This window comes from Juglans regia, chromosome 11 (genome assembly GCF_001411555.2).
Source record: "Juglans regia cultivar Chandler chromosome 11, Walnut 2.0, whole genome shotgun sequence".
NCBI classification, from domain to species: domain Eukaryota; kingdom Viridiplantae; phylum Streptophyta; class Magnoliopsida; order Fagales; family Juglandaceae; genus Juglans; species Juglans regia.
This window is the reverse complement of record NC_049911.1, coordinates 33,383,161-33,396,715: the sequence shown is the minus strand read 5'-3', so window position 1 is coordinate 33,396,715 and position 13,555 is coordinate 33,383,161. Positions and strand designations below refer to the sequence as shown.

At 34.6% G+C, this 13,555-nt stretch overlaps 2 protein-coding genes across 3 annotated transcripts; both read left to right on the top strand.

The window, feature by feature from the left end:
• Positions 1 to 5,353: 5,353 nt before the first annotated feature.
• Positions 5,354 to 8,799, top strand: LOC109003087 (transcription factor bHLH35-like). The gene is made up of 5 exons (XM_018981062.2): positions 5,354 to 5,562; positions 5,659 to 5,821; positions 6,001 to 6,231; positions 6,376 to 6,546; positions 8,396 to 8,799. The coding sequence occupies exons 1-5, from the start codon at positions 5,480 to 5,482 to the stop codon at positions 8,483 to 8,485; spliced, it is 738 nt and encodes a 245-aa protein (XP_018836607.1). The 5' UTR covers positions 5,354 to 5,479; the 3' UTR covers positions 8,486 to 8,799.
• Positions 8,800 to 9,782: 983 nt separating this feature from the next.
• Positions 9,783 to 13,268, top strand: LOC109003086 (proline-rich protein PRCC). 2 transcript variants are annotated; one of them, XM_018981061.2, is made up of 3 exons: positions 9,783 to 10,520; positions 10,683 to 10,880; positions 12,921 to 13,246. In XM_018981061.2, exons 1-3 carry the CDS (start codon positions 9,894 to 9,896, stop codon positions 13,077 to 13,079), a joined length of 984 nt encoding a protein of 327 aa, XP_018836606.1. In that variant the 5' UTR covers positions 9,783 to 9,893; the 3' UTR covers positions 13,080 to 13,246. The 2 variants fall into 2 exon arrangements, with proteins under 2 accessions (XP_018836606.1, XP_018836605.1); XM_018981060.2 differs by having other exon boundaries at positions 9,783 to 10,880; positions 12,921 to 13,268.
• The last annotated feature ends 287 nt before the right edge of the window (positions 13,269 to 13,555 follow it).

Sequence of the window (13,555 nt, the reverse complement as noted above, 5' to 3'; positions counted from 1 at the left end):
TAAACACTCCACTTTTCTACGTTTGAATATGCATGCGATCAAGTCCGTAATTTTATGATGACATGCAAATTATTTTTCCACACATATGAGAGAGATAGAGAGAGAGAGAGAGATAGAGAGAGAGAGAGAGATAGAGAGAGAGATGGTTAATTTCTTAATTAAGCAGTTTAATCTTGAATTAAACTATACGTCGATATCAATATTTGTTCGTAGGTTTTTTTTTTTTTTTTTAACATCAATACGCATGAGCTCATAATATAACATAAGGCTATATATAGTTCTATGAATGAATAGATCAGATCAACACGATAAAGAATATATATGACATGCATGGTCACGTAGCATTGGCGAATTAGTCGTGATATTATATATATATATATATATATATATATACATACATTAGGAAATAGTTTCGGGTGCGTTAACTCCGGAGTGCACTTGACATAGTGATTTAAATAAATACAAAAGTGAAAAATTCAGTAGTTTGATTGTCTGAGAAAAGAAAATACAAGATTAAAGAAAGACAAAAACTCAAAATTAAAAAAAAATCTAAATTTCAGCAAAGTATCTAACCGCAGGACTCTTAAGGTCATTTTGGTTAAACATAATTCTTTATTAAATTTTATAAGGGAGTTACATGTTAAATGGTTAAGGGTCTTAAGTGACCTTTTGGTAAAACATAATTCTTCATTAAATTCTACAAGGGAGCTACACGTCAAATGATCAATGATTTTAATGGTCTTTTGGTAAAACATGACTTGACAGAAAAACAATAAAAGTTAACAGAAAAATAACAAAAGTTATTATTTACAGTTAAATAGCCACTTATTATAATAGAATAAATATATGGTATTAATAATAAGGAATACATATGTTTCAGGGCTAGCTAGCCTGCCCAAAATAATTTTCTAAACCCAGCCCAAGGTGGGAAGTCTCGTCGGGAGGGAAGCAAGAAAGAAGCTAGGAAGGATGGGACAAAGAATTGAGGAAGGAAAATTGTGTCAGGAAGAAAAGTGGAGATGTAACGTAAAAAACTAAGAGAATATGGTATATAAAGCAATGGAGGAGCATAGGATAATTGAGGCTGCCAGATGACTTTCAAGAGGAGGGACTTCAACTTCTTCAAACCCATGCGACGAGATCTCCCCAGAAGATAGAATTTCAATCTCCATTATACAACGAGGATGAGAGGACTCGCAATCTCCATACTTTTGTAAAATACTCATATTATAGTGGACTCGTATTCCCAAAAAACCCATGGACGTAAGCCCAGTATCTAACCACATAAATATGTGTCTCACTCTTTTTTTCTTCCCTACATTTATTTATTATTTATTGTCATGGATGAACACGCGAACACCATACAGTCACACCAAACCACCGTCAAGAGCTTTATACAGCACCGATCCAGACCCGAATAGTCTCAACGGGTCGGGAATGAATTTTTCTGACCTGTTGCACTATATATTTTTAGGCATTAACAAATATGTTTGGGTTGAAAATTTTTTAATGGGTTCAATTGTAAAGTACGTGCATGCCAAAAAGAAATGCACAAAGATACTAGAAAAAATATACAGAAAAAAAAAGGCTCAAACTTTAAAAAAATGTATAAAATTTTCAATATTCCTCGCGAGTAAGTTAAATTCATGCAACTTTTTTATTAGCAAGATAATTCTACTTAATATTCACATAACAGAAAAAGAAACTATAGACTTTAATTGAGTCTTCAAGGAGATCAAAGTCTTAATTACAGAAAATAAATTTTAACAATATAAAAGTTTATTATTTATACATTATATAAAAAATGTTTATTTGTAATCAATTATTTATAATGAAAATAATACTTTCTAACTTAAATGTGTTTATTTTTATTATAAATAATTCGTTAGAAATATTAATTTTGATATTTTGAAATAATTTTTTTTATAGAATAATTTTTTTTTGAAATAATTAATATGCTATAAACACCAAAAAATTCAAGAAAATTAAAATAATGAAAAAAAAGTAGAACTTTTGACTGTAAAATACTGTTCAAATAATATTATATACTGTCGTAGTATTTAATCAAGTCTTGCAGTGTGGGTCTTCGTCTTCCACCCAAAAACGAGACCTGTACGACTGACCTGGTGACCTGCACAATTGGGGTCTTCCATCCCCTTTGAAGTTCAAAGGAGTCATTGAGGCTGGCAGCGTTTCCCGCGTGGCGATCTTATGCTTTGGTGTGGACAAAGGGACCTAAAAGTCGCGCCGAAGTCATTCGTCGCGAAGCAATCAATCACGCAGACGCAGTTTATTTATAGGGAAATGCTTTGGGTCCCGAATGCGGGACCCAAAAGTGTGTCCCGAATGTGTTTGTTTTACTGAATGATTAAAAAAATATTTTTTAATGATATTGTGATTTTTTTATTTTTTTAAAAATATTTATGATAATTAAAAAAATATATTAAAAATAAAATAAAAAAATAAAAAAAATAAAATACCTATTCGGGACACAAAATGGATCCCGAATTCGGGACGCATTCCTTATTTATAATTTATTACTTTTTAGAATTTAATACTCTGCGACAAACCTTGGAAGCCCCGAATCTCAGATCAACGGGCTTGATGCGTTGCTTCCTTAAATTATTACATGCGTGACACATTTTTTATTTTTTTTATTTTTAAGACGTCAGCAAAAAAAGCAAATGTTGACGTCACTACCTCGTCCCATAAAGCTGACAAATCCAACAACAGAATTAAAAAAAAGATAATCCTAAAAAATTTTCTTAAAAGAAGTATTTTTTTTAACGATATTATGAATTTTTTAAAAAATATATTTAAAAATATTAAAAAAATACATATAAAAAACAATTATAAAAAACATATCGATATAACAAACGAGAATTAGTGGTGATTGTAGCGTCACCATCAAAATTTAAAGAAATGATATTCTCATTATTAGTTGTTACGGTTCGGTATTATACTTGAAATTTTTAATTTTTAATTTTATTTAAAAATTAAAAAAATATTTTTTAATAATATTGTAATTTTTAAAAAAAAGTATTTAAAAGTGTAAAAAAATACATATAAAAAATATAACAAAAAAAAAAGACCAATTATATCTAACGGTAACTCCAAACGAGAACTGAGAGCGGTAAATGTTGCACCGTCTATTAAAAAAACCAATCCACCAATATTTTGATGGACATTGCTACGTTCATAGATGAAATCCTCTGCAGTTTTTTTTTTTACCATTTTTTAAACTATTTAGATATTTTTTAAAAATAAAAAAAATTACATATTCATTTAAAAACACTTACTTAATTATTAAATAAAAAAAATCTGTAGAAATCCTTGTGAAACTAGTGTTTTCCTATTTTGATTCCCTGAATTATATATATAGAAAAAATCTATTATTCATCCAATTTTTCTATCACACGACACACGAAACCAACGTGGCAAACTGGTCCAATAACTCCGGTCCACTCGAAATCCACGTCTCCCTCTCTCGCCTCTCAAACCCTCGTCTCCCTCTCTCACCTTTCCACGTTAAACTGAACCCAAACTAATCCAAACTTCTCACCATATACTACTTGAAATGATAACACAATTTCTATTTCTTATCTTCGTCTTCTAGGATTAGTTTAGAAAAGAAAATCCAAGAGTTTTATAGGTAAGAGTTTTCTAGGTAAGAGTTGTCTCTTTCAAATCAATTTCCATTCAATATGGAAATTATGTTTTGCTTTACAAACTTGATACTTTATCTTTGAAAAGTAAGGAAATCGCACTGTGTTCTATAAATTGGTTTCTTTCACAAGTTGGGTTCTTTTTTCTTCACGTAATTGTTACTCTTATCATTTATGGAATATCTGAACAAGAACGACAAAATTTTCTAGCGAAGACGGCAAAAGATTAGCTGTCATAGTCCAAAATTTCTTAGTCCAAAAATAGATTAGCGTTCTCTGCTTTTTCTAGCGAAAAATCTGTGATTTTGCCTCTCAAAGATTATAAAACAAAGGAAAAAAAAACCTACAGGAGCAGAGGAAGAACGCGTGCCGCAGGGGGTGGGGGGCAGAGATGGCAACCTGGGTATTTTCTCTTTCTTTAACTAGAAAAAAAAAATAAAAATAAAAATCACATCAGATTTCGTGTGCCGTACGTGAGAAAACAGGTAGATGTGTAGAATTGTTCGCGTGTGTGTGTATATATATATATATATATATATGAGCATTGCTATTCATAAGTCCATACACCACATATCAAGATTTTTTTATTTTTTTTAAATTTTTTAAAAGTTTTTTATGGTTTTATTATTCTTAAAATAATTGAATTATTATACTTATAATCCACATACCACATATTTGATAAGAGAATAAAATTAAAGAAATCATAAAAAGGATAGTGTGTGATGTATGAGGCTTAGGAATATAATTTTTCTATATATATTGATGCGCTCCTTTTGGCTTTTCCTAAAGGGAAGATAAGACCTCGGCATTAATGCTGTCTTACGTGTATAATCGGTGGTCTGGTGATTAAGTTGAGCACTAATGATACTGTCCTCCTTGCAATGATAACGGAAAGGAGAAATTAGTAGCTAAACATGTTAATAATAATAATTTAGAAACACAAGTGTTTGAATTTGGATCATGATGTATTGATGAAACCTCGATACAACGAGAAATGATTGTTCCACTACTCCGGAGTCTTTAAGGTATGCATGAGATTGTCCAGACATTTTAGTAATTACCAATCAAGATATTTTCACTTTTCAAACTCCAATAAAAACTTGAAAGAATTTGCAGACAATTAATATTATTTTTAACCGGTCCTATTAATTATGAAACTCCATAAAAATCAATCTTTTATAATTTGAAAAATGTTAAATGTATTTAACAAAAATTTATAAAAACATATTGATATACTAAAAATTTTAAATTTTAAATTTAAAAGAAAAACTATCAAAACAAATTTTATAAATAAAATTATAAATATACGTAACACCTCTTCATTAAAATTTACTCAAATCTTTTTAGATAAAATATCGCATGAACAACTTATATTTTGTATTCATCATGCTGAGATCGACAAGCCACATGACCAAGATCAGCGTGTCAGCAACACACAGAAAAGGCCACACCAAACTCTCGTACGGTAGCTCGTGCAACACTCCTCATTCAGCTTACCCACCCGGCACCCCAAGTTCCAACCGAAGTCCGTCGTGATAAACACGCGCTGTACCAGGATGTGAATATAGGTGGTGGGGATAATGTCTTTACGCGGCCTGGTAGACCACATTTTACAAGGAGTCTGTCGATTCTGTCCTTCTAGGAAGCAACAATACAGAGCATGAGCCGAGCTCCCCACGTGATTAAACTGTCCCCCCAGCAGCTTTATAAGTTCCTCAACACCAACAGAGAATTTCATTAAACAATCATATAGGATTCCTATCTTCCTCCTTCGCTTTCCTTGCCCCCAAACAGTAAATCAACTGAGTATCGCCATGGACAACATTAGCGAGGAATACACACAGTACAGACATTACTGGGAAACCAATATGTTCCTCCATAGTGAAGAGCTTGATAGGTATGTTTTTCTCTCACCGATTCTCTGAATTAGCTTTTCACTAGAGAGATCATCTATACTAAGGATGATTTTTTTTCTTTTTTGTTTTGGCCGCAGTTGGGGATTGGATGAGGCTTTTTCTGGGGACTATGATTCGAGCTCGCCTGACGGAGCGGCATCGTCGCTGGCATCGAAGAACATTGTTTCGGAGAGAAATAGGAGGAAGAAGCTGAATGATAGGCTCTTTGCACTTAGAGCAGTGGTCCCGAATATCAGTAAGGTGATGCACTACTCTCCACTAATTATTGCTCACCCGTAATATATAATTAATGGTAACCACCTTGCTACTACTGTTCATCACTTTGTTTGTTGAATTACAGGCTTCGTTTCTTTTTTTAAAGGAAAAATTCCCCTCTTTGGTATGTTAATTAGTACAAATATCCTTTGGTTGACATTCAGATGGATAAGGCTTCGATAATCAAAGACGCCATTGAATATATCCAAGAGCTCCAGGAACAAGAAAGAAGAATCCAAGCCGAGATAACGGAGCTCGAGTCAGGGAAATTGAATGAAAATCCAGGTTATGACTTCGAAGAAGAGCTACCCGTCTTGTTGAGATCGAAGAAAAAGAAAACTGACCAATTCTATGAATCCGGGGGATCAAGAACTTCCCCTATTGAAGTCCTTGAAGTAAGCCACTCTCTCTTCTCTCTCTCTTCCCCCAACACCACAAACACACGCATACAGACAAAAATGTTTTATTAAACTACGGAAAATGACATTGATATGTTTTCGGTGATTGATATTTTGGTCAAATAATTGGTGGATGTGCAGCTCAGGGCGATTTACATGGGGGAGAAAACTGTGGTGGTGAGTCTAACATGCAGTAAAAGAACAGATACAATGGTGAAACTTTGTGAGGTCTTCGAATCTTTGAAGCTCAAAATCATTACGGCAACCATCGCCGCTTTTTCTGGGAGGCTTGTGAAAACAGTCTTCGTTGAGGTTAGTCCCTTTTCTTGCTTTATACCGATCTGTTTCATAAGATTCCTCTTCTTTCACAATTAATTAACCACAAATGGAATACTGAGTTGCCAAGCACCAGCAAGCTTGAATTTTTTTTTTTTTTTTTATTCGGTTTCCTATGAACTTATATATGATTAAGCTGAGAGAGAGAGAGAGAGAGAGGAAAAGGCTGGAATATTTGTGGGGCCTATTAGGATTGAAATTTGCTAGATTATTACTTTAATAAAGAGGATCATCAATTATATGAGTGTGATATGGTATTTTATGGGAATGATGAGTGTTGTAATCTAGAGTGTTCGAATAAAACCAGTGGATGATCAAAAGTAAGGAAAGGAAGAGTATTAATTCCATCATGTCCACTTTGAACAAACCTCCCCCCTCTTCTCTTCTCTTCTCTTCTCTTCTCTTCTCTTATTAACAAGTTCTTATAGTTCCTGCAAGTATTTGGATCGATCCTCTTCATTCTTGGTTCTGATTCAGCCACTCCTCCTTTCACATCAGCTTCCAATTGGGACAATGAATATAAGATTTGTAAACTATGGTAGTAATCATTAAAAGCTAGATTTCATGTAATTCCTGGGAGTAGGATTTTGACAGCCATCAAAATCATTAGACTTTGTTTTCTATTTTGAGACACAGTACATGTGTGTGAATAGGTTGGCAGTCTAAAGTTCAAATCTTTCATAAAAAAGTTAAAAGAACAAAAAGTTGATGACTCATCTTTGTAGACTAAATGCTATTAGTAGGCTTTGGATTTGGACTTACGAGGCATCTTAACAATAAAACCATGTGATTGATGAAAGAAAAGTTGAGCTTTATATTGTTAGGAAGAAACAAAGGTTTTTGTGGTGGTTCTATGTATTGTTATTGTTGCTAATGGGGTGAATGAAGCTGGACAAATGAACTCAAATCGGCCCCCTTGTTGAAAGCAACCATGCACACATGTTTGTCTGGTGATTGTAACATTTGACCCCACTATGCACATGTATTACTGAATTCTAGTTAGTACATGCATGATTCGATCTTGAATGATCTTGAATGGCTTAAAGTTTCCAAGAGAACTACTCCATCAATTGCCATTTTGAGATTTCGTTTCATCCAATCTGAGAAACCACCAACATAGCATTGGAAACGTGATTTGAGTTCTCTGATGTTCAATTACCCACGTGATTTAATGTGGTATGTATTCTCCCCTAGAGAAAAAAGAGATCCAGTTGGGAGTTTTGCATTTGATTACAGATGATGACGAGAACAAAAGAAATTAGTTGAATTGGCGTTCAGATACAAAAGTCTTTGGATTTTATTGGCGTATTAGGAACAGAACCACGTGCAACTTGTTAAGGTTTGATATTCTTTGGGGGCGGCCACACGGATACCGTTGCCGATATTATTTACAAGTTTGCTGAACCTATTTTGTTTCTATTCAATGATTAATAGGGACAGGAAATAAAACATAATATTTTGAAAAAGTGGGGGCCTAAATCTAATTATTAACAAAGTTGGTCACCTTCTAGTTGCTCTCCAAAATCGTTTACTTTTTTACTAAAAAAATAAAAAAGAAGAGACAAAAGGCATCTTCCAAGCACTAAATCCAAATCCACACTCATTAATGGGCTTGGAAGTGACTTACCTCCTTCACCCACCCACGACCATCAAATATTTTCAGAATGTTTTATTATTATTTTTTATTTTTTACTAACAAAATATTTGATAATATCTCACTATCCAAATGCTGCAACCGCTGCTTGATCTATGAAAAGCCTATCTCCCAAAAATAGACCATTATTGTTCGTGATATAGATTTCCCTTTTTGTATTTGTGTTTGCAGGCTGATGAAGGGGAGAAAGATCAGTTGAAGTTCAAGATCGAAACAGCCATTGCGGCTCTAAATGATCCACAAAGCCCAATGAGCATCTAGTTAAGGAGGATTGAGGCACAATAAATCTGAGTCCTCTATTTATTTAAAGGGTTTGGGGTTTGGTCTTCTTCCATGTTTGGTCACTATTATAGCTCTTTGTTGGGGTTTTAATCCATGTTTGTTAACGTTGACGAAGAGTCTTAATCTGGTGTTGTATTTTGGGGGAGGCAAAGTTGCATAGTTTTCAGTAACATGTGTACGTAGTAGTAGTATTTGTATGTTTTCACCTCATAGTCGATCGTCCAATAAAAGTTACGTCTGATCCTTATCAATAAATGTTTCGAAATTTATTTATGAGTAGTGTTATTTGAAGACATTTACGCTACATACAATCTACATTACATAATTTAATTTATAAGATTAGATAATTTATTTTAGAAAATAATACTTTCACTATTGATTCTTATCACTTGGCATTGTCACTGGAGTTTTTTTATTTTATTTTTTATTTAATGATTGAGAAAATATTTTTTAATAATATTATCATTTTTTTAAAAATATTAAAAAAATACATATAAAAAAAAACAATTATATCTAATGGTAGGATCAGTGGATGTAGCACCGTCTATTTATTTTTTTATTTTAAATGATATGATGCGATGCGATTGCACGGTTGTATAAAGAGTTTCTGATTTGGAGCAGAGATGTCGAAGAGTTGTGTCTTTCATCTTCTAACTCCTCACGCGTGGTTTTGTTTAGAATTATGTGGTCTACACGAGTCATTACCGGCACGTGTAAACTTCATTCGATTTATTTGCGGCAGAGAACAACCGATTTATGGATGAACTCAAGGATGTAGGAGAGGACAGTCCTCGCTAGTTTTTTTTTTTTTAAATATCTCTAATCATTAAAAAAAAATACATAATTTCATTAATAATTATTTTCTTAATTATTAAATAAAAAATTAAAAAAAATAAGTAAATAAAATTCAACGATAATTTTCAAGGATCAATAACATTTTCCTTTTAAAAAATATGAGATTAATTTAAATAGTTGGATCAATTTTTTAAATTAAAATATTATTTTTTTTGTTTGATTATTTATCCATTTTTAATATTTAAAGAAATCGGATGAAAATTATCATATATCACTGGAAAAGAGAAAAAGGGATAAATGGGTAGGTTTATCGCCAAAATTTGAAAAGTAATGTTATATACAATTATAAAATATATAATATCAAATAATTAATTTTTAAAAAATTAATATTTATTATTAAAAAATTAATTTTTTTATATAAATCTTATATTTACTCACTCTTTTTTTTTTTTTTTTTTTTTAATTACTACGGCCCACTTATATGCAAGTATCATTTCTCAAACCCGAAATCCTCTCCCAAGTCCTGAACCCATCCCAACTGCAACATTTCACGTAGTCTTGTTTAGGTTTCACGCTCCTCTAGGTCTCTCTAATGGACTCTTTGCTAGCCAACTACGCCTCTTCAGACGAGGAAGAAGTAGAAGATCATCATCAACCACAGCCGCAACCAAAATCTGTAAATCCTAAGACCTCGTCCTTTTTCTCCTCTCTTCCCCAACCCAAATCTTCCTCTCTCTCCTTAACCCTACCCCAACCAAAACCCAAGCAACCCTCATCGCTGCCCCCCAACCCTCTTATTCTCCATCAAGATCCCCACCAACCCATTTCAAATACCTCATCCTCGGAGCCCAAGGCCAAAAGGGTTGTCCTATTCAAGCCTCCTATAGCTCCTTCTTCGTTCAAATCGACCGAGATCGACGACGAAGACGATGACGAAGAAAAAGAACGAAGGAGGCGGAAGGAGTTAGAGTCCACTGCGGCGCAAACCCCATCGGTTCAGTCCTTCCTGTCTAGCATTCCGGCGCCCAGGAACTCGGCCACATTGGGTGTTATTCCGAGCTCCGGTACTGGGCGAAGAGCAATTGTCGAGACGGATGCGCCCGCATCAAATTGGGGCGGTTCTCGACCGGAGGACGACTCGGGTGCTGATCCAAATTTGGGGAATAACAGTGTCGACTCGGATAGCTATGCGAGTTTTGACTCGGGGATCGATCAGACTGTAAGGAATTATAATGTGAACTATGATACATACCAGAATTATCAATCGGGCATTGATCAAAATGCAATTGTAGATCCTCAATCACAATATGTTATGAGGGGTGTAGATAATTTCAACTATGGGGATGATCAAAGTTATGCTAATTATGGTGATTATGGGCAGCATGAAAGCAATTGGACCGATAGGCCGCTGCCGGAGAAGCCGGGGACGGGTGAAATTGGGGTTAGAGTGCCTGGGAAGAGAGGGAGAATTGAGGTTCCAACGGAAATAGTTGAAGTGAAGCAGGATGAGTTGATGAAGAATCGACCGAGGGAGGACCAGGTCAAGTTAACCGGAATAGCTTTTGGGCCTTCTTACCAGGTAAGTTTTATTAGTAGCTTCTTGATTTTTTAGTGTGGTCATTGAGTTTTTCTCTTCTGTATAATTACCTAGTGTGTTATTTTTCACATTTGCCTTTTCATTTATAATATCAAAGCATCGTATTGCATTGGTTTCGGAAATACTAAAACTGATATACGTTCCTCGTCTAATATCATCGGCATGAGATTATATCACTTTTGCAACTTTTAGGCTGGCCATTTTCTTCAATCGACATATTCTTTGGGCTAACAAAGACGGCAGGATACTAATACAGTTTTTTAAGCTAAATTTTAGGCTTTTTGCTCCTTTTAGGAGTAAGAAAGTTCTGCAGGTGTAATTTATCTACTAATTTAGTCTGAAGCAAGCGTCAATTTACAGTCTAAATGTTGAAGATTTGTGTTAGTGATTTATCGGCCTAGTTTATCTTGAATTTGAGCTGAACTAAGTAGATGTGGCAAGGAGTTCCTGCTATCTTATGGTTGGTCACAGCAAACGAGCTTGAGTGTTTTTAGCTAAATTCATCACATATAGGGTGATAGCATTGTATCGTTTAGCTGCTGCAGTGTTGTGTTATAGTTTATGTTAGTTTCTATGAAGAAAATCTCAATGGTCGTGCAAGAGTTATTAAAAAATCAAAAGGGAGCAACGTAGCACTAAAATTGGTTATTCCCTTATTGTGTTTGCTAGTATTGGGTAGCATATTTAATGTGCTCTTTCCCATAATATTATTATTACTTAACTTGTCCATGCTGGGTGCTACCCTATGTCTTTTCTATAAGCAACTAAGTAGAGAGAGTGAGGCAATGGTGGAAGAGGGAGAGAGAAGGAATAGGAAAGAAAGGTGGAGTAAGGAAGTCTTGAAACTTACACTTGCATCAAGGAATATTGGTACCACCAAAGGTGAAAGTAATCGGTGGTTTTAAAAACACTATCATTGAAAGTCAACACTCTGGAATCTCATGCCGAAGAAAAATAAGTTATTGGAAAGGTTTCCTAGTATGTATTCGAGTTGGTAGGCATATGTTTCCAGAGTATACTAGATGGGATATGAAGTAAGATGTATTTGGGAATAGTTAAGATGCCTTTGCTTGGGGCTAGTCGTGTGCTAATAAACCATGGAACTCAAAGGCAAATGTTAAACTCAGTTCTTCCTTCATGAATGGTATTTTGGTGGTCTGTGCAATGACTTGGAAGATGCTTGATGGTTTAATTTCCAGATCTCTTTTATTTAGCCATGAACAAAGGAGCTTGGGACTAGAGAATTCTATCCTGAGTAACAGTTGGAATATGTGCTTGGATGACTAACACCCCACAGAGAGTGTTATTTTGTTTGGACAACTACCCTGGAGAAGATCTTTGCTTTGGATAATTCAAGGAAGAGGCGGATAGTGGAGAATCTGTTGGCCATCTATTGCGTTACTGAGAAATAGCTTGTACTTTGTGGAATCATAATGCATTCAGACTATTGGGAGTTAACTCAGTAATGCCTTTTAAGAGTGGTGGATCTCCTTGGGTTTTGGAAAGGACAGTTTGGTAGCCATCATTGTGAAGTTCACTGGGGTAGATTAGAGTCCCCCCCCCCCCCCCCCAAAAAAAAAAAAAAAAAAAAAAGAAAAACCAATATAGAAAAAGAAAAAATAGAAACCCTTTTATCTTTGGGTGGCTGCTCATATTTGGGAATTTTTTTTTAGTTTTCTGAGTTTTCTTATATTTCCTGTGTATTGGTATTGTGTTGCCAATATTAGCAGATCATTGGGACCGTATACTGCAAAACTTTTTCTTGTGTTTCATTATCGTAAAGTTGTGATAAAAACTATGTTGGTCATCTAAAAAGAAATCTGGTTGCTGAGCTATAATTTTATTATGAAGTATGACATGATTCATATCATATTGTTAAACTTTTTTCACCTTATAGGATCATTTTATTTATTGAGTGTGTCTGAAATTGCTTAAAAAAAATGCCCAACTTCCTCTGTGTGTGTGTGTGTGTTTCTTTCTCCCAAGTGATATTCTTTAATTAACTGCACGTATTTCCTGTAGCCTGTCTCAACAAAGGGAAAACCTACAAAGCTGCATAAGAGGAAGCATCAGATCGGTTCTTTATTCTTTGATATGAAGCAAAAAGAGATGGAACTTTCAGAGCGGCGCTCAAAAGGCTTTCTCACGAAAGCTGAAACACAAGCCAAGTATGGATGGTGACTCGGGGATGATTTTTGCCCCCTGCAATTTATCATTGTACCTCTAATAGCAGACACTGCAAGACAGAATAATTCTCCCGTTATATTTTTTTTTTTTTGATAAGTGAATTCCCCCATTATATGTATCTACTGTACCTTGTTTTATAATCATTTTTTTCTTGAGAACTGTATCTAGTTTCTTTCCGCGCTAGTTTGAGAAGATTTTTCTAGCGGGACCCTGTAGTTTGAAGAGGGGACCGTGGGTTTTTGACACTTTGCATGGTACCTGGGTTTAGATCAATTTGGTAGAAACGTCATGCTATTTTTACGTTTATGGGGGGAAAAGTGTCATTCTACCATCTCGCATAAGGTTCTTGTTCACTTGCAAGGTCCTCGTAGCTGACTTTCCTATTCTTTGTAGGCCATCCATTGGGATCCATGGTTCTCTCTCTCTCTCTCTCTCTCTCTCTCCTCTCTCTCCAATGGAGCGTCCTTTTT